This window comes from Lingula anatina, chromosome 2 (genome assembly GCF_051362555.1).
Source record: "Lingula anatina isolate TDL-2025a chromosome 2, LinAna3.0, whole genome shotgun sequence".
Taxonomy (NCBI): Eukaryota; Metazoa; Brachiopoda; class Lingulata; order Lingulida; family Lingulidae; genus Lingula; species Lingula anatina.
The window spans coordinates 28518876-28540498 of NC_141768.1; the positions used below are offsets into that span (position 1 = coordinate 28518876).

The 21623-nt window shown below is 36.7% G+C and overlaps 2 protein-coding genes across 7 annotated transcripts; both read left to right on the plus strand.

Moving 5' to 3' along the window:
- Positions 1-635: 635 nt before the first annotated feature.
- LOC106172600 (uncharacterized) lies at positions 636-13783 on the plus strand. Of its 3 annotated transcripts, XM_087004810.1 has the most exons (13): positions 636-724; positions 1225-1340; positions 1675-3619; positions 5257-5530; positions 6145-6867; positions 6949-7000; positions 7080-7526; positions 7607-8701; positions 9112-9294; positions 9522-9670; positions 9972-10785; positions 11398-11497; positions 11968-13783. In XM_087004810.1, exons 7-8 carry the CDS (start codon positions 7485-7487, stop codon positions 8009-8011), a joined length of 447 nt encoding a protein of 148 aa, XP_086860936.1. In that variant the 5' UTR covers positions 636-724; positions 1225-1340; positions 1675-3619; positions 5257-5530; positions 6145-6867; positions 6949-7000; positions 7080-7484; the 3' UTR covers positions 8012-8701; positions 9112-9294; positions 9522-9670; positions 9972-10785; positions 11398-11497; positions 11968-13783. The 3 variants fall into 3 exon arrangements, with proteins under 3 accessions (XP_086860936.1, XP_086860938.1, XP_086860937.1); XM_087004812.1 differs by lacking the exons at positions 636-724; positions 1225-1340; positions 1675-3619 and having other exon boundaries at positions 5173-5530; positions 6145-7526; XM_087004811.1 differs by lacking the exons at positions 636-724; positions 1225-1340; positions 1675-3619; positions 5257-5530 and having other exon boundaries at positions 5537-7526.
- Positions 13784-15846: 2063 nt separating this feature from the next.
- On the plus strand, positions 15847-21622 carry LOC106164514 (uncharacterized). 4 transcript variants are annotated; one of them, XM_087006588.1, is made up of 5 exons: positions 15847-15985; positions 20277-20370; positions 20585-20674; positions 20814-20878; positions 21044-21622. In XM_087006588.1, the coding sequence occupies exons 2-5, from the start codon at positions 20301-20303 to the stop codon at positions 21176-21178; spliced, it is 360 nt and encodes a 119-aa protein (XP_086862714.1). In that variant the 5' UTR covers positions 15847-15985; positions 20277-20300; the 3' UTR covers positions 21179-21622. The 4 variants fall into 4 exon arrangements, with proteins under 4 accessions (XP_086862714.1, XP_086862716.1, XP_086862713.1 ...); XM_087006590.1 differs by having other exon boundaries at positions 20277-20358; XM_087006587.1 differs by having other exon boundaries at positions 15851-15985; positions 20808-20878.
- Position 21623: the final 1 nt, after the last annotated feature.

Below are 21623 nucleotides of genomic sequence, written 5' to 3' on the forward strand. Positions count from 1 at the left end.
TGACTTATTTTAGTCAAATTTAAACCATTTTGGAGAAAAAAGTGATGAAAAAGTAGTAATTTGGCTTTAGAAAAAATTGCTAGTGCCACCTCAGCATATGGTAATAACTTGATTTTTTTCAGTGGGGGGGAAATCGTGAATTTTACAGATGCGGTATTTTTTAGGCCATTAATTTTTAAAATTTTGATACTCCTACCCAATTCCTATTGGATGGTCACAACAGAATAAAAAAGTAAGCTACTCTATAGTTCTAATCTGTGCAGTAAGAGTACCACTAATACTATATACTTTATGTGTTTATAAAGGTATACATTTGAAAGTTTGATAATTTTTGCCCATTGAAAAGATAGTGTCATTACCATGATTGTGCTGTGGCATGTGTACATGCGTGAACACATAATCATAAGACTTTGTACATGTGGATGTGCACACACATATTTTGAAATGTAAGGTTATTTAAACAGCTATAGTCCATACTATTTTCATCACCATTTCTTTCCACTATGGCACTGCAGAGACTATGCCAATGTGATGCGGAATTCACAGAAGAGATATGAACAGTTAGTCTCAGACTATACTGTCTTCAGTGTTCACCCGCACATACAGTTACATGTGGGATTAATTTTTTTTTTCAGAGGTTTAACGTGTAGATCACAAGAGCAAAGGCCCTATTGATTGTTGTACGGAATCCGTTTCTTCTTTCGCAAGATGAACATTGGAACAGGTGAAGTGAATTATTTTAATTTATTTTATCAGTAAGCAAAAAAAGTTCAATCAAATTATAAGACTTTTTCAAACCAAACACAAATCAGCCATGTTAGGTTCAAAATTTTTTTCCTTTATTTAATCTTTATTTAATCTCATTGTTTCTAAGAACTCTTGTTCAGACAGACAGACAAACCAACAAAAAAAGAAATGTTAAGGATTTAATAAAGTTCATAAATTAAATTTTTAATGTTTGTTCAGACAGACTGACAAAAAAAAAACAGAGGATAGAAAGATTAAAAAGAGAAAGCTATCATGTTTTAGTTCAGACAGACTGTTAAATGAAAAAAAATACAAAAAAAAAAGGAAAGTTAAAAAACATGTAAATTAAACTCCAAACTGACAGACAAAATAGTGTCTACTAGGCAATTCTTTCTTTTATTGTGAATGAAAGTCCATACAGAAAGACAAAAGAAAGAAGGCAATTCTTTCTTTATTTTCAACTTCTCTTTGGTGTAGTTTCCTTAAGTACTGCCTCGAGAAAAAAGCGTACACAGGATGTGATTACGATGACCCTACTGATCAGCTCGACGATGTCGTAGAGAGGTTTGCTGCAGTGAATATTAAGCAGTCAGGTACGAGCAGGATTTATTGCAATCAATTTCTCTGTTGAATATTTTATTTTCTCAGATTATTGGCTATAAAAAATCTAAATCATTAGGACTGAAAAGTCAGAATTTCAAATAAATTGCATGCACATGTACTATCTACTAGCTGTCATCTTGCATTTTCATTACTTAAAGTCCATTTTCAAGAGCAACTATTTTCTTCTTGTCTGTCATGTTATTCAGACGTATGACAAGTAATGTGTCCAAGATTTATTGATTTTAATTATTATTATTATTATTATTATTATTATTATTATAACTGCACCATTTAAACTTTTTTGGGAATATATTATTTTTCAAGATGTAACCATGGATGTCAGCCAGGTTCAGTTGCAAGAGGACCCCGAGTGGAGAGGAGAGGCCTAATTTTAACTCTGTATTCTCAACTGTATTCTCAACTCAGATTCTTCTGTGATCAAGAGGAAATGCAAGATCTTTTACTAGGGGACCCTGAATTTGAAAATCAAAATATTATGACGAATAAGACATGGAGGCTAGAGAAACTGATATAATATAATATTGTTGACCACGATATAAAGCTGCCTCATGCATATTAAACTATGACATCTACCTGTAAACGCAGACTTATCAAACCTTGCAAGTTCATCTTTTTTTCTGGAGAATGGTACATTCAAGTGACATGACGTTTATTATGAAACAATTGAGGATATTACTTACTTAAGCCATATTTTATGGTGCTTGAAACTGTGGGCATTTTTTGTCACTTGATTTTAGAGAGATTTTGATAGATATCATGTAGTCAGATTAGGTACAACTCTGTTAAAGAACTTGTGAATCACTAATTGTATGAAAATAATCAAAATTGGGGTTTGAATAATGCTTCAATAATTGTCTTAATCATTTTGACTTGAGCCTATTTTATCTGTGAATATCAAATTTTAATATTTTTAATAACATTTTATCAGTGTATTTCAGATATGCTTTATGAAAAAGTTTTAAATTGACAGGAGTATTTTTATAATAAGTCAGTTTTAGGAATCAAATTGATTCTATACTAGTGAAAATGTAAAATTCCAGAGTATATTTTTAACCAATGTTTTCTGTAATGTATCATACAGTGTGACTGTGTTTGTTCTCACCCTATGGGGAGGCAGAGCCTTCAAACTAACTATTCCTTGCACTTGCTTTACTAAATGTTTGAAGCTGGTTTGTAGTCTAAAATCTGAGCCTATAAAGACTTAGCTGGCTAAGTTGCACTTCACAGTTGTAAGAATCTTGCAGATAGCCTAGGCCAGAAATAACTGATAAGTTGCAATGACTCACTGTAAAAAAGGTTGGTAGATTGCATGAATCTATTTGTGGTCTAAATTTTGTCTTTTATGCATATGTTTAATGAGAATAGCATCCAAAGGTTAAGGTTGGGCTTTCACTACACCAATCCCCTATTCCCCAAGAAAAGGTGCAAGAAAAGTTCTGATTTAATCAAAACTAGAGTATTGTTCGCTCATTAACCAAGTTATCAATTTTGCCTCATTTTTTCCAGTCTTTTTACTTTCTTTTCACTTTCCTTTGATTTACATTTTGATTGTCTTGGCAAGTCTTTTACTTGCAGTGGTGTCAGTAGCCCATTTATGTATATTCTACTCATCAACTGTGGACCAATCATTCTTAAAAAATTGTAGTTGTAAGACAATATCGCAAAGTTGACTTTGTATAGTTGGCTATCCAGATTTAGCAGTCTAAGCTTAATTTTTTTGTGAAACGGTTCCCTTTTTTCAATGAGCCAGTATACAGTACCTAATCAGTATTGAATTTACATATTTTATCTTTATCAGCACAATAAGAATCTTGCCATCTACTTTGAATTTTCATTGTTATTAACATTTTAGAATTGTTATGGAATTAAGCTAATTATGTTATCAGTAAGAACAAGATGTTATTATAATGATACATTTATGTACTGTGTAGATGCCAGTGCACTACTAAATTATGAGGAGAAATTTTTAATATTTTTTGGGATGGAGGAAACACAATTAATGAGGTTTTGGGGATTATCTTAATTTTGTGCAAAATTGGGCAACAGACAATGGTTATTTATGTACTGAAAATATATCAATAAAGCAAAAAAGAATGATAGTGCTCAGCTTTGTGGTGGAACCAAAATTTTAAGAAACAGATTTTGTGGGGTTGCAAAATATCGTGTGTATCACGTCTATAGACCTAGCAGTATAAAAAGCCTTATAATTCTTGCAAGTGGTTTCTTCTTAGTAATTTGGACATTTAAGGTAAATTGAGGACAACACCGCTTCACTAAGAAATGACGTAAAGTCACAAACTACAACGAAGATGGACTGTGAATTATACAAAAGTAATGTCTGATCGGAGAGTGGGGGTGCATTCGAAACACATGACCTATTGTCACTCTTACGTAGTTTTTTTTAATTACACATACACCATAATAATAACTTTAGCTAGAAGACACATTTTGTACGCCTAGTTCTAAGGACATAAGCCTACGGATGTATCCAATATATATTAGATGGGTTGGGGTTTTTTACCCCTCCTAAAATAAATTTTAAAACTCGGTCAGAACTTATAATTTGATATTAAATAACTTAATTATAAATTTATAATTGTATATATATGCATTTAAAAAAGTCATCAAATCACGTTCCAAGACCTAAATATTTTCGTAATGTACGCCTTATGACACTTGATAACGTTCACGTGATTCAGATGAAGACAAAATGTGTCAAAAATATCTGAAATCGATATTGGGAAAGGGTTTAAGGGAATGATGTAAGGCACATGAGTAAACTGTGGTCACATAAAGAGATAATTCTAGTTTTTTATGTAATTATGCAAACATTTTCCGACTCATGCATGCCTCAAAGTATGGGAAGTTTAAATATTTTAAATATCGAAGGCTTTAAAAATATCCTATGTGGATAATATTTACACGTTTTTAATACTAACAAAAATTAGACTGCTTTAAATAGGTATTACGACATGCACGTTTATTTTTGACACATTTTGTCTTCAACTTCGGTTGAATTTTTCACAGTAATGAATGTTTGCTAATTGCTTTCTAAGAGAATGCAGTTTTTGCCGTTTAAAAAATTTGACTTTTCCCTGTCACCATTTCGTCTAGCTAATCGTGGATGTAACTGAATTATAGATTCTATCAATGGCTAAAATATTACAAAAAACATCAAACAACTGAAAATAATGACCCGCGACAAAAGACGCCCCGAAAAGTTTCTTTTTTCAATTTTTAAAAACCGGGCGACACCTCGAAGGTGGCCGCATTATTGCGTTATTCAAAAAATTCTAGTTATTTTCGGAGACGTTTAAACGTCAGATTTAGTTGCTAGGCTGATGTAAGTAAAGTTCACTTGGACAAACAATTCTTACGTTTAGTAATATAAAAAAAGATAAATGGGCCTACACATATACTTGCATTATCTTTATAAAAAATCTTTTTCTGTTTCTGCTCAACTCATAACTCATGTTACTGGTGTGGGAGTACTGATAACCCGACGCCATGAAGGGAGACGTCAGTTGTTAATTATTACCTAAATCAGTAGACGTTTTGAATATAAAAATATACATTCACTCGTTTCTTCTGCCTTGCATTAGTAATATGATCCACTGCTGCTATCTTCCAGGCTATTAATTATTACCTAAATCAGTAGACGTTTTGAATATAAAAATATACATTCACTCGTTTCCTCTGCCTGGCATTAGTAATATGATCCACTGCTGCTATCTTCCAGGCTATTAATTATTACCTAAATCAGTAGACGTTTTGAATATAGACATATACATTCACTCGTTTCTTCTGCCTGGCATAAGTAATATGATCCACTGCTTCTATCTTCCAGTTTTGTAAATCAATATAATTTGTTTTTTCATTTTTCAGAATAACAAGTCAGCTGATTACAAAATGTGTTTCAGAGTACTTGGGTGACTGAACATGCTAAGTCCAGTGTACTTCCAATTGTCTCTCTACAATTCACTACAATCAGAACAACCATACTCCCTCAGGCTGCCTCAAAAATGCAGTCACCCTACGCCAAATTACATTATCCACATTTTGGATCAGTGTTCAAATACACGCACACTAAAGTAGCCTGCGAGAAGTTCACAGCTACCAGCTTAACGGACATCGTACCTATAAAAATTTTAGGGAGAAGGTATGTTGCTCAGAAATTTTCATCAAATTTGCCTGCACATTTCACAGACATTGCTTAGAACTTATTACTCTTATTATAAACAAACTGACAGGCAGAATAATCAAAATATAAAATATAAAAGAAAATGTATATGTTGATAAGATATTATTACCAACTTTGCGCATCACTATCAAAGGCCATCCCCTTTGAACAAGTTGACCATTGGTGACAACAAGAACGCCATCATGTGACTATACGTCAACAAAGGTATAAAAGCGCAAAATTTTAAAAGTGCGTTCACTCAACAGCGGACAGATCTAGAGCAACAGGACGGATGCCATGTGCTGCGCCCTGTATCAAGCACAAAGGACACGGGAGTCGACTCCCATTTCTCCGAATCTTCTACTCATCCTACGTCAACGCATCGCTCTTCGACATATTGTTCCCTGCACACGCAGACGTCTAGACGGTGGATTCGGCGTTTCTCTTAGCTGGCCAGCTAAAATCTTCGCTTCTCCCCACGAGGAATCGTCGCTCGGTCATCTTCGCAGGATACTTCACCTTTTTGCTGTCGTGGGCTGGAGTCGTAGTGTCATTGCATATTCCCATGCTTTCCAGGTTTCTTTTTATTACAGGTCCAGGAAGCAGACTGCAAACTGGTGGGCGCCACCTGTGGGACTTCGACTACACTCCTTAAGGTATGTAATCTTTTTTTCTTTTTGGAAGGGAAGTTTGAGAAATGAAAGAAATCTAATCTCGTTTTTATTTTTTGTTTACAGGACATAGAAGATGATGGGCGCCACCTGTGGGACTTCGACTACACTCCTTAAGGTATGTAATCTTTTTTTCTTTTTGGAAGGGGAGTTTGAGAAATGAAAGAAATCTAATCTCGTTTTTATTTCTGTTTACAGGACATAGAAGATGATGGGCGCCACCTGTGGGACTTCGACTACACTCCTTAAGGTATGTAATCTTTTTTCTTTTTGGAAGGGGAGTTTGAGAAATGAAAGAAATCTAATCTCGTTTTTATTTCTGTTTACAGGACATAGAAGATGATGGGCGCCACCTGTGGGACTTCGACTACACTCCTTAAGGTATGTAATCTATTTTTCTTTTTGGAAGGGGAGTTTGAGAAATGAAAGATATCTAATCTCGTTTTTATTTTTTGTTTACAGGACAGAAGATGATGGGTGCCACCTGTGGGACTTCGACTACACTCCTTAAGGTATGTAATCTATTTTTCTTTTTGGAAGGGGAGTTTGAGAAATGAAAGATATCTAATCTCGTTTTTATTTTTTGTTTACAGGACATAGAAGATGATGGGTGCCACCTGTGGGACTTCGACTACACTCCTTAAGGTATGTAATCTTTTTTTCCTTTTTGGAAGGGAAGTTTGAGAAATGAAAGAAATCTAATCTCGTTTTTATTTCTGTTTACAGGACATAGAAGATGATGGGCGCCACCTGTGGGACTTCGACTACACTCCTTAAGGTATGTAATCTTTTTTCTTTTTGGAAGGGGAGTTTGAGAAATGAAAGAAATCTAATCTTGTTTTTATTTCTGTTTACAGGACATAGAAGATGATGGGCGCCACCTGTGGGACTTCGACTACACTTCTTAAGGTATGTAATCTTTTTTCTTTTTGGAAGGGGAGTTTGAGAAATGAAAGAAATCTAATCTCGTTTTTAATTCTGTTTACAGGACATAGAAGATGATGGGCGCCACCTGTGGGACTTCGACTACACTCCTTAAGGTATGTAATATTTTTTTTCTTTTTGGAAGGGAAGTTTGAGAAATGAAAGAAATCTAATCTCGTTTTCATTTCTGTTTACAGGACATAGAAGATGATGGGCGCCACCTGTGGGACTTCGACTACACTCCTTAAGGTATGTATTCTTTTTTCTTTTTGGAAGGGGAGTTTGAGAAATGAAAGAAATCTAATCTCGTTTTTAATTCTGTTTACAGGACATAGAAGATGATGGGCGCCACCTGTGGGACTTCGACTACACTTCTTAAGGTATGTAATATTTTTTTCTTTTTGGAAGGGAAGTTTGAGAAATGAAAGAAATCTAATCTCGTTTTTATTTCTGTTTACAGGACACAACTGCAAGGAGACACCCCACATCTACACTTAAGCTACTTCGACCATCCCTTGGAGCCAGCGAGTCCTGCCATGGTCTCTCTACGAGGTGGCTTCACTGGGGAAGCGTCCAGCGAGTCCTGCCATGGTCTGTCTACGAGGTGGCTGCACTGGGGAAGCGTCCAGCGAGTCCTGCCATGGCCTGTCTACGAGGTGGCTGCACAGGGGAAGCGTCCAGCAAGTCCTGCCATGGTCTCTCTACGAGGTGGCTTCACTGGGGAAGCGTCCAGCGAGTCCTGCCATGGCCTGTCTACGAGGTGGCGGCACAGGGGAAGCGTCCAGCGAGTCCTGCCATGGTCTGTCTACGAGGTGGCTGCACTGGGGAAGCGTCCAGCGAGTCTTGTCATATGGTGTTTCAATGAGATGGAAACCACTTAAAGGTAAGCCTGACTGCAGAGTGCTGACATAGTATGAAAAGTCATTAATTCATTTTTCTTTCTGTTGACAGAACACAACTGCAAGGAGACGTCCCACATCTACACTTAAGCTACTTTGACCATTCCTTGGTGCCAGCGAGTCCTGCCATGATCTGTCTCTTTGATGTGGCTGCACTGGGGAAGCGTCCAGCGAGTCCTGTCATGGCCTGTCTACGAGGTGGCTGCATTAAGGAAGCGTCCGGCGAGTCGTGCCATGGTCTATCTGCGAGGTGGCTGCACTGGAGAAGTGTCCAGCGAGTCCTGCCATGGTCTATCTGCGAGGTGGCTGCACTGGGGAAGCGTCCAGCGAGTCCTGCCATGGTCCGTCTACGAGGTGGCTGCACTGGGGAAGCGTCCAGCGAGTCCTGCCATGGTCCGTCTACGAGGTGGCTGCACTGGGGAAGCGTCCAGCGAGTCCTGACATGGTCTGTCTACGAGGTGGCTGCACTAGGAAGCGTCCAGCGAGTCCTGTCCAACGTTTCATGGCAACTGCAAGGAGAAGAGGGCCACGTGCACATTTCCGATACATCCCTCAATCCTTGGTGCCAGTGAGTCCTGCCACGGTCTGTTGAAGAGGCTGCATTGGAGAAGCGTCTGAAGCATATGGTGTTTCACTGAGGCGGAAAAACCTGCAAGGTAACCCGTGTTACTGGCGAGAACAATACACTAAAATTAATTTTTCAGCAGCAGTCTGTGCCATAAACTTTTCACCCTACTGGCCATTCAGTCCACCTTCTTTCCTAAAAACTAGATATAGATGTCTGAATCTTGATTCACTGGTTCGAATACAAAGTTCAATAGGACTAGACTGGATTGCATTAATATTTGTATTAACAAGACCTTGACATTTTTCTCGAATCGTGATGTAACAGTTACATTTAGAATAAATCAAAAGCTCTTCTTCATACTTATAGAAAAAATCTAACAGCCATGTCACCAAATTGACACATTCTGGAAATCTACCGATTCCAACAATTTTTCTGGCTGCAGACTGCTTTTGATATACAATTTTTGAAAACTAATCAAATTTTCCTTTCTATTTACAGAACTCAATTAGGGCAATTCCTGATAAAGTCCCGCTTTTTTGAAAGAGGTGCAAGAAGAGGGTCACATTCAATCCTTGGTGCATGGTTGAGTCCTGCCATGGTCTGTATGTTAGGGGGCTGCATGGGGGAGCATCAGAAGCATATGGCGTTTCACAGAGATGGAAACCTATCAAGCCTTAAAAGGTACATATCACTCATGTTTTTGGGGGAAAACAAAACACTTAAGTGATTTTTCATACCTTGAAAAACTAAAAACCGTTAGCCACATTAATTTGACAGCTCACATTCAGAAGGCAATGTCTTTTACCCATGACCCACTCCTAGGATTAAGATATTTATGGTTAGTAGATTGGATTTGGGTGGGAGAAGTTAAGAGGGAAACTTTTGACTTATAATTTTTTATTTTGTAGTTGAGGCAGATAGCATTGGCGAGCGCCTGTCCTGATGATGACGGTCCATTTTAACAAGGTTAACAAGGCTAAAATGGAGAAAGCCATGTCAGCTATATCATATAGTGTTTCAAGAGCCCTTCAGTAGTTGTGATTAGAGAGCATTCAAGGTAAGTTATGGGACAGGATAAGGGTAAATGAACTAGATTGTCATTCATTGTATAGATAATACAAATCTTTTATCAGTGCAACTCCAACAAACTGAGCATTTTGTGCAAGGTCTTAGACAATTGTTTTAAGAATGTTTGGGACCTGTCACTCGGTGCAGGCATTTGTTTTCTATTTACAATTTACTCTAGCAAATTCAGTGCTCATTTTTCACAGGTAAAAAGCTCTTTTAATTTGTCACAGATGTGGAAAAACCTTATCATTCATACAAAATATTTTGACATGCCATTCGTCAACTTTCAGATCCTCAACAGTCTCAATATTCTGCAGGACGTTGTCAATGGTCCAGATCACTTGGAGCTACCGCCCCCACCACCCACCACCACCAATGTGACTCCGGGGCATGGTCACTGGTCCAGATTACTTGGAGCTACCGCCCCCACCACCCACCACCACCTATGTGACTCCGAGGTGTGGTCACTGGTCCAGATTACTTGGAGCTACCGCCCCCACCACCCACCACCACCAATGTGACTCCGAGGTGTGGTCACTGGTCCAGATTACTTGGAGCTACCACCCCCACCACCCACCACCACCAATGTGACTCCGGGGCGTGGTCACTGGTCCAGATTACTTGGAGCTACGGCCCCCACCACCCACCGCCACCAATGTGACTCCGGGGCGTGGTCACTGGTCCAGATTACTTGGAGCTACCGCCCCCACCACCCACCGCCACCAATGTGACTCCGGGGCGTGGTCACTGGTCCAGATTACTTGGAGCTACCGCCCCCACCACCCACCACCAACAATGTGACTCCGAGGCGTGGTCAGTGGTCCAGATTACTTGGAGCTACCGCCCCCACCACCCACCACCAACAATGTGACTCCGAGGCGTGGTCAGTGGTCCAGATTACTTGGAGCTACCGCCCCCACCACCCACCACCACCAATGTGACTCCAGGGCGTGGTTACTGGTCCAGATTACTTGGAGCTACCGCCCCCAACACCCACCACCAATGTGACTCCGGGACGTTGTCACTGGTCCAGAAATTGTATACTAGCAGCTACCACCCCCACCTCCAGTGCTGTGGTTGTGGTAATAAAAGGCCACCGTAGAAGTGAGTATTTATTTCCATCTCTCTATATTGTTCAGATTGTTAGGCATTTTCCTGGTTTATATGCCTCCCTTTACGCCTCTTGTTCTCCAGTCACTTTCTTTTTGTAGAATCTTGGCACTCTCCCAATCAATGTTTTTTTGTGATGGTTCGTTGTAGCAGAAGGCTACCTTGGGCTGTAGTGTATTTTTCCCTCTTCGGGTACCCTTTCTTATTCCTTCCCGTGTTCTTTAACTCTAACGTTCAACTTTCTCTTTGTCTCTCCCATATAAATCCTTCACAAATTAAACACTTGATGGAATACTAGTACACTCCTCCCGCTGGATCTAGATTGTTCAGGCTTTACTTAAACTTGTCTTTGAGTAGAGTCGTTTAAATGCTGTTAGTATTCCTTTTCCTTCGTTAAAACTAATTTGTGCAATACCCCATTGGGACATTAAGTCTGAAGGTCGCCAGTGGCATGTCAAAATATTTCGCTTGAATGTTTTTTCCAAGTTTGTGACAAAAGTGCTTTTTATATTTATTTCCCATCAAACTGCTGAAACTTTAAAAACACATTTCATATACAAATGGTTAACTTTAATTACATTTTGAAGTAATAATTTAAATTTGCAGGCTACCAAAAGTGGTGGATTCTAAAAATGAAGATTGCAACTACCAAACCTCCAGATGAAACACTTCTTCAGGATTGAGGGATCTTTATACAGATAACTTTGTAAGTTATTGGGGATCAACAACTTAAGAAAAGTGGTTCTGAATTTTTTAAGTATTATTATTGGTGTATTATGGCATTTCTTATTATTGACAGTGATCAAAAACTATATCCTATGTAAACAAACAGTAGAATTAGAAGTAGCACAGACAGTCAACAATTTAACATGTAGGCTAACATTACAATATTCAATATAGCAACATCTTTTCTTACTTTTTTGTCAAATGTTTGAAATAATTTATTTTTTGAAGACTGCTGTCTACTTACTCTAAAAAGTTAATATATATATTTCAATAAAGGAAGCATATTTCACTGTACATTTGGAAATAACGCTCTGATCATTTTAAGAACCAAGCTTTTCATTAATGTTAACGGTGTGTAAATACCAGTGATATACTTTCTTTGTTGCAGTTACTGCAAGCTTTCGATATAGCTTTTCATACTTTTGAGTAAAAGTTGGATTTCATTTGTAGGCTACGAATTGGGAGTTTTCCAATAATTACGCCTGCATGATGTCAGATAACGTCGACCCAAGACCAAATGTCCAAGATGTTGAACACTGTACAGCGTTAGCAAGGAGCCCTGTGGACACTTTCATGGATGCTCGGACATCCCACGAGTTTTGGTGTTGAAGGACACGGCTTGTTCTGCAAACAAATATAAAGAATGTGGAATGGTAATGAAGGCAATATACAGTACTGAATGTAGTGGGAATACAGTCTAATAATGTATCAGTCTTTTGGATGCTGAGAATATTTGGGGTTCATGGGTCACAAACATGTCAAGGTGAAATTGCATCAAATTTCATTTGTATTTTATGCCTTATGCAGTGAACCATTTTATTTCAATAACAGAAGAGAAAACTGAGGTTCAAGATAATTCTTCATTCCATACAAGATCAATTGAATAAGATGTGTGCTTCTGTAGGAAAAGTCTACCTCTACAGTTGCTATAATTATTATATTAATAAATTTGAATATAGAGTTGCTTTATCCACATTCTGAATGCAGATAGTTTTTTGCTCACAAAAACATTCCCACCACTTGTGGTCGTCTGTGTTTTGTTTCAATCTGAGATGGTCATTTTTCAAATTTGTGCTTTTGATGATGTGGAGTTGTTTGTCAGTATGGCATTTGAAAAGGTCTTAACCTGCACACTAACCTTACTAACAAACCCTCACATCTTTGTAAAATCTGACTTCATGTAAACGCTTTTACATGAAGAGATTTTACATTGATAGATTGTGCAAAATCTGTAATGAAATATTATACGTGTGAGAAAATATTTCATTATATTTTTTGTACAGTCTGCTCTTCTTGAGATATGCTGTCATCTCTCAAGATAGAGATCACATTACTAATATTCAGATTTTCTCAAGTGTTATACTTGACAAATACATCCACTTCATCACATATGCACCTTTTCTCCGGATCAAAAAAATTCAGATTGAAATTTACATGGGCGGTCATACAGTGTAATGTGAGATCCGAAATATTTTGAAGCAAGCTTGCTTTATTCTGTACTTGTATCATGCAGGTAGTTGCGATTTCAGTGCAAAGTTACATTTTAGAAACCTGGTATTTTAAGTCGAATTATATATCGAAGTTTAGTTGAAATCATTGATATTCCCGAGTTATAATCATATTACTTGAATCTGTTTGCATTTTATCATAAAGAGAACTATAATCAAGTTTTGAAAGATGCTTGCAGTTGTAAAATGATTAACTTTATTAATGGTTTTAATTCTCCAAGATAAAGTCAAAATGATTCTGTTTAATTGTTATGTCTCTTGTTAGTTTTTTATTGGCTTCAGTGCCTTTTTCTGTAAGAATTACTTTAATAAGTTTTTATGCTTCACCTCGTGTATAGTATATATAGAGAATAGTTAGTCAACACAAAGGTTATTCCGTCACACAATGCTGTCTAAAACGGGACGATTCTTGAACTGTACGCAGCGCCGTGCCAATAGAAACCGATTTCGTCATGTTATAAGGACCGAATTATCCGGGCGTGGGCACTTTCCCGGCATTCCCCACGAAGGGTTTAGACGGGTTTTTCCCCACGGCCCGAGAGCACCCAGTACCAGTTTCCGACCACAAGACCTGCATTATCGGACTGTGTGCGTTCCAACGCTAGATAAAGACGATGGAAAATCTTATAACTTTTGATAATACTGCTATGTATTAATTCATTGCGTTTACGTAGTTCATTACTGATTATTAGTCCTTTTTAAATAAACTGTAAATATTCAAAATTGTACATAATAGTTGAATAAAAAATATTCTATAATTTTTTTTTTTTTTTTTTTTGGTAAAAAAAAAAGTGGTCGTGTACAGATCGCTAAAAAAAGCGAGACTTGCAAATAAATTTAAATGGACTCGCATGTATGCTCGTTTAATCATTAGTAGAAATTATCCTCTTTCGCCTCTCACTTAAACTTTACAATCTCGTCACTATTTCTGTCACTCCAATTTCTTCCATAAAACTAGCCGATGTCCAGGTAATGAGTTGAATTTTGGTTTTTGGATACAAAGCTGTGGTGCTGCGTTACTTTGCTCTCCCGGGCCCCGTAACTCGAAAGCAGCGCGCATTGCGACCGAGCGCAAGCGTCTCGATTCCATTACTTGCCCATGCTCGCCCCATGTAATACACTGTTGGGTTCTTAAATCTACAGTGGGATTTATTTAAGTAAGATATTTACTTCTCTAATTTGACTCAGGAAAGTCTAGGTAACGGCTCGAGTTATTCCTGGGGCTCCGTAACTTAAAAGCATCGCGTATTGCGAACGGCGATATCACATAGAGGCTACAGTGTATTACATGGGGCGAGCATGTTAATGTTAACGAAGGGGTACATTGTGTATAAATGTATATGTTCTTGACCTATAACACAAGTAAAACGAGAAAAAAACTAGTTTTTTCCCATTCCTGTGCCATTGTTATCCTTATCTACTTGCACTATTTTTTTTTTTTTTTTTTTTTTTTTTTTTTTTTTGCTGTGGGAATTGAGGCCCAATTTTTTATATAAATGCATATAGCAAGCAAAACTAGACAAAACCAAGATTTTTTCCTTCCTTGTGCCATTATTGTCCTTATCTACTGGCACTATTTTATATTTGCTGAGGGAATTAAGGCCCAATTTTTTTTATTCTTAAGAACACCTCACTCCCATCCCTGTAGCATAATACTTGCCGATTGCATTTATTTTGAGAATCAGATTTTATATAAATGTATAATGCAAGCAAAACTAGACAAAACCAAGAATTTTCCCATTTCTGTGCCATCACCGGTGACATGTACCAGAAAGTCCCCCATGACAGAGAGTCCGCTTCCCATTCATTTGTACAAGTGAGCCTCGCCCTAGATTTTGACCTACTTAGGTCAAACTAACCCTAACTATATGGAGGACGGACTTTCTGTCACACGGACCCTCAGTTTCATGGCACCGGCCTTATCTACTGGTACTCCTTCATATTTGCTGTGGGAATTGCGGCCAGACCCCCCCCCCATTCCCGTAGCAAATGACAAAATTTAGTTATTACAAATATGCATACATTTATCATAAATATGTGTGGTAATATTTTAATAATGTTAAGCGAAGATTAGAGGCAAATGACGAATATTAAATATATTACAAATATACTAACAATTATTACTGATTTGTGCTAGTGAAATTGTGATGCTGCAAAATAAAATTTGCAGCTTTGCTGAGCAGGTGCAACACTTGATAATACTTCCTTTCCGTTTAAGATTTAAGCAAGCCTGTATTTAATATGTATCGTGGTTTTGGAACACTGCCATTATATTATAACTGAAGATGTTCTCAGGAGTTGCCATACCATTAACACAATTCAATTCTCTTATAGATTGTTTCATGGTTGACTTAAATGTTTTAAGGTTGAAAGTAATAATTAATACAGATTCGGTAAATGGTGATTGTAATATTGTTTGTGAGTTCCTGTTTTCATAGTTACTAGTAATTCACACTTAAATTGTAGAAAGAAGATTGTCACGGGACCCATATCTTAGTCTGGTGTTTTTTTATCATTTTCTTTTAACTTTTGTTAAAATAATAACAACTTGTATAACATCACAATAACACACTGGCATCTTTGAAAATATGCATTGGGTGTACATCTAAGGATTATTCATGACTTAAACTATTTATATTTTACGAGAATTAATTGATGATTTAAACACTTATCATAAGCAGCTGAGATAAAATGGATGGAAAATGCAAAAGCTGATGAATGATAAGTATTAAAATGAAAAAATATTTTTTGGATCCCTTTTCACTGATTTAAACTTATTCAACCATTTTGAAGACTTGCGGTTCCTACGTGTGTTAATAAAGGGAATCGGAGAAGACTGATTGTGCCCGGAAGTGACGTGTAGTGGTGTTAGAAGCAAAGCTGAGTGGTAATTTTAACCTGGAGGTGAACGGGAGAGAAGACGTGTAGTCGGAGGAAAAAGAAGTTTTCTAAACAACCTGGTAAGATAACTCTCTTTTTTTTACGCATTTTGGACAGAGAATACTTGTAGAAATAAAAGATGCATGATATGAAAACGTGACACGGAACTTGAAGGTGCAAAATCGTGCTTAATTTGCGGTCAACTTGTTTTGAAATAAATGCTGCATTGACCGCCAGCGCGACAAAGAGCGTTGAGGGAAAATAATTCCCGGGAGTCTATAAATCGTTGTCATGCGGAAATTTGGCATTAATTAGTCTATCGCTCATAGACTTCCAATCTTAGATTGTCGACTGGGGGCGTTGCTGTCGCCACCATCCTGTCAGTTTGGACGCGGGGGTGTCGTGTGAGAGTGAGACACAGATTTCATTATTTGTATTGTATATACACCTACGTTTGAAATACATTCAGCGTTTTCATACCTTAACTTTTTTGTTTAAAAAGAAAAAAATCACACAATTACTTCGGAGGGAAGAATCAATGTTAGGCTATAATAGTTTTTGAAGGGAAACCACGCATGCCTCTCCCCTAATTGTGATTGACAGTGTCCTTGCATCTTGTTGACATGATATCAACTTGAAGTTTACTAACCTGCCCCAGGCCGTCATTGAACGACCTTGTCCGCGTACACTGGAACACTTATCCACAATATACACTGATCCACAATGCACTTTGAAGAAACTTTCATTTCATATCTTGTTTCACAGATGATGACAATAAAGATAAAGTGATAATACATTTTTGCTATTAATATTTATGTGGAGTTGTCCAGTTTTTGGGTTGCTTTGATTTTGCAAGGAGAAAGGATAACGAAAAGATAATATGCTTGGTATGATTTTTAAATTAAAATGCTTTAGTTACTATTTATAATTGCTTAAATATTTTAACATTTCTTTGATTTGCTTGAAAGAAGATGGCATGCAGCGACCCATAGTTCCCCTATTCACAGTTCAGAACTGGCATGGTTTAAAAAAACTTTCGCGTGTGTGTTTGTGTGTGTGTGCGTGGGGGGAGGGGGAGGTAGGGAGGTAGGATGCCTCACATTTACCAAGAAGTTATAAAGAGTCTCATTATAACTTCTTGCATTTACCAACATCAAGTGGTGAGAGTATTAGCGAGGCAGAAAGTGTTTCAGACAGCACATCTGATTAATTATCTATTGTTTATTATACATTTTTTATTCTCATATTTATATATTTTGTATAAAATAACTCTTGCATTGCTTTCTATACAAGGTCTTTATCACATACATTATCATATATGAAGTACTTTTTAGGTGATTTATTTTCATTGTCATACAGATTATTGGCCATTACTGTTATTATGTGTACTATATTTTCATTTAGTTTTTACTTTTACCTTATCATTATTTTGGTACAATTTATACCTTGTTTATTGTATGGTTAATGGAAACATTCCAAATAGGTGTTTAGAGTGCTTTAACACATGATTTTTTTGTGTTTCTGTAACAGCCTTTTGCTTTTAGCATTTTTTACTATTCTATAGGGCTTTGTACAAAATGTGTATTGGTTAACAATATAATTATTTAGACCAACAAATGCTGGTCTGTGAGAAAAGTTATATAAAATTAATAAATACGCTGATACAAGTTTTTCTAGTTACAAGACTTTTATACAATCAGTGATAGTTTCTGTGAGAAAATATTGTAATACACCACCCCTCCCTCTCTTCTCTAGGATTAAAAAAAAACAAACAAACAAACAAAAAAAAAAAACAATTACTTTCCCATTTACTTGTGCCACATCGCAATTATTTAACATATAACTCTTTTTTTCACCACAAGACAAGTTTCATTAGAAAAAATTATTTATGCAATATATATGCTGAAATAACTTGCTCCGATTCATATTAGACTGCATACAACAGGTAAATCTGGTTACCTCCACCCCCACATATTACTCATTAAAAATACGATGCCTCAAACGATGCCTCAAACCAAATAATATTTTTTCACACAACAAATATATGCATAAACTTTATAATAGCAAATTATCTAAAAAAATTTGACGATGGGCACTTTGCCAATGGTTATCTGCACTCATCCTTAAATTTTTCACATATCGACATTTTCAAGGTGTGACTTTGAACTTCCATGGGTTTGAAGACCTTTGCTAGTCTGAATATCCATGATAATTTTATTTCATTATTAAAATTGATGGTCATTATGCATTATGTAATATTGCAACGAAAATGAAGAAACCTCTATTTTGGACACTGCTTTTATAGTGACCATTAAAGAAAAACCATGTTACTTACTCTTCTTAAAACTTACAGGAAAGAAACACAGGTCTAAAATGCAGCCTGTGTTGGAAAAGCAATCTAATTGGTTTCTTTTTCTGTTGTACATGTTTGTGAAGTTGTTATCTTTCATATATTGGCATTTTCAATGTGGGACTTGGAACTCCCATGGTCATGAAGCCCAGTGGTAATCAAATTTTCTAAATGACCACGTTATTAATAAAAATAAATGGTGGTAATTATAGTTAATCATTATGTAATATTGCATCAAAATTGACAAAAAGCCAACTTCGTGCACCATTACAAACGTTATGATAAAAAGCAAACTGTGTTACTTATTATTTTTTTAGCTTAAAAGAATGATTCTTAGGATTGACATACAGCTCAAATAAGAAAACCAGCTCTATTGGATTATCATTTTTTATTGAATTAACGCAACTTTTTGTGAAATTCTCATTTTTCTCATTCTGGCATTTTCTAAGTATGAACTTGAACTCTCATGGGCCTGCTTTTACTTTCATCGATATTACCTGTTTTGCATAATTTAAATTTGATGTTGACTTTGCAGTTAAGCGTAATATATTATTGCATCAGAATTGACAGCATCCTATTTTGTGCATTATTACTTTGTGCTTTTCTTAAGATGTGACTTATGGGCCTGAAAGACCTTTGAGAGGGTCAGTCTGTAAATTTCCCTTGGGTATCACTAAGCTAAGTTCAGAGTTATAAAGTCATTTGCCTAATTAATAGGTTATTAAATGAGATTACATAAAGCACAGTTGTTGATATTTCCCTGTAAACTCCCAAAGATTAAGCCAGTCTGCTAGATTAATAATAAGGAAGCAGTGATAATTATGCAGGTAAATTTTGCAATATCTCTGGGTCCACTCCTGTTATTGACCATGTTACCTGTTGTGCATGATTAAAATTCAGTGTTGACTGACAGTGCTATTATAAACATTATTTATTATTGCATCAAAATTGACAAAATGACCTATTTTGCATCTTTATTTTCTGTTTTTTGTCTGTACATTTGACAGCTTTGCTGCCTTGTCTAATAAGCTGTTTATTGTATAGGTTTGCTGACATGGTAGGGAGTAGTCGGAGTAAAGCCGTATTGGCCACCGGATAAAAGTCTACGCGTTATTGCCAGAATCGGTCTTGAAAATAAAAACTATTGTTGTCCTGACCCCCCCCCCCCCCCCCCCTTTCGATTTCTGGTCCCTCTTGAAATCAGAATTTCAACTAGATGAATCATAGTTCTAAACCATCCCAAATGGTTTCGTTCGCCCTCTAAAATACCAAAATCTTTCGGGGGCCTTTTTTTTTTTTTTTTTTTTTTTTTGGGGGGGGGGGGGATAGGCTTCGCATCTGCGGATCCCCCTTCAAATAATCCTGGATACCCCCCTGTATTTGGTAGATATTAACCTTTTCGTATTAGGTTTAAAATACATCGTCCAAATAATGCGCAGGAAAAATCAAGATTCATAGAAGAAAATTGCCCCGTTGTGATCCCTTATGTTGAGGGATTCCCAGAACAAAAACAATGGGTCTTAGAATATACATGTATATTTACAGTGTGTATTTAAACTTATACCTTCATTATAACACCCTTTCACTAAATGCCAACTACATTGCACAAATTTTTCTATGTGGACAAAATTTAAACAAAAAGTTAAAGCTAATATTACAACCAAGGTAAACCATGCTATTTATACTGCCCTGTGGTTTCTTACGTGGTTCTCAAGCTTCCGAGAGAGTTCGTCTAATTAATAATCGTTCCTGTATTTTAAAGAGGTGGTGAAATTTATTTAGAAATTATCTTAATTTCGTTGCATCAATTTTCTTGCTTCGCCTTTTCCAGTTATGACAAAGAATTTCATTTCATTTCCTCATCTTATTTAACGTATTCACCAGAAGTGTTCATCTCAACACTACGCGTGAACGTCACAAGTCAAACGAAGACGTCATTCACTTGTGACGTCATGAGAGAGGCTTATGACATCACGACGTTAGCTACTTTGTACATAACAACACATTTTTGGTACTTCCAGACAACAGGAGGATGTGAGGCACTAATGATGCTTGGTACAACAACAGTCCTTCTGTATGTTATCACAAACTACCTTAAATCAGGTAAGAATAGGGGTAAGTTTTCTTACAACAGTTTGCTTTCTATAGAGATACAAATTAGAATATATAACCGTCATTTTAATATTTTTGCCAATAGAACATTTGAAATCTTGCAAAATTTATATAAATGGTTTGTTTAGTTTTGGAAGTCAGATTTTTAAAAATTTTTTTATGATCCTGAGTATAGTTAAACCTATTGAAATATTTGTGCCATTGCTGTCGATTTCAGGAATATCCAAAGCTCAAAATTTATCCCTTCATAAATGGATTTATTTGTCAGCACACGCGAAGGGCGAAGAGGAAATTATGCTTTTCCAAGGTATTTATTATTCTGATGCATTAAACACATGCTAAAACGGGGGAGGGGAGGCATGTTTCAATAAGCGCTAAATAGCTTAAGTCCTATAACCTATATTTGTAAAAGCGTCATTATCTGTCAATTATCTCACCAGTTGCAGAAACTGGAGTGAAAGACATACCATGCGTAGCAGAGCAACAAAAAATGCACGGAGGCGGAGACGAGGTAAAACCGATGACCAAACAAATGGCAATTAGACAAAGGGCCCATAAAATAAAATAGTGATATAAGTCAAATTGGTTGTGTACCTTCATCCCTAAATGTTGTTTGTAGTAGAATTAGCCGTGTGTTTCCAATCCCTTGTTGTTTATAACCTTGAATCATTTTCAGACGTATGTGGCAATGCTAGGTAACGATTTCCCTCCTGGTCCCACTAAAAGCAATCAAAGAAAGCGAAGACGTGCCCGTATGAAAGCCATAGAGAAGGACATTCTGGAAGCTGCTGAGGGATGGATTGCTTGTTAGTCATTTTCTTTCGATTTTTTCAAGTAACGGTTTCTGGAAAGTCAGATTAAGTGTTGCAATCTTCGGTAAAGATGTAACTTTTCGGCGTGCTAGTTGAGTGTCGCGACAGATGTTCCCAGCAAGCACCACTGAGCCCCAAGTCCTCATTAGAAGAGACTAATGGGTGTTAAGAGAAGACAAGTGGTCACGTTAAGGATTAAATTCATACGCAAAAGTTGGATGATTTTAATGCTTACGGAAAAACTGAATTTCAGTTTTCTGTGATTTATGTTTTGTGTTCCATGTTTTTAATTTTAAAAAGATGTTGTGAACAAAGGTCGCCATATGAATTAAAGGTTCCCAGGACTGGCATACTTCTTCTGATTATAATACCTTAAAGCAATTGTATACAGAATATAAACTTTTTATAGAAAATTAACAATTAAAAGAAAAATAACAATTTTAT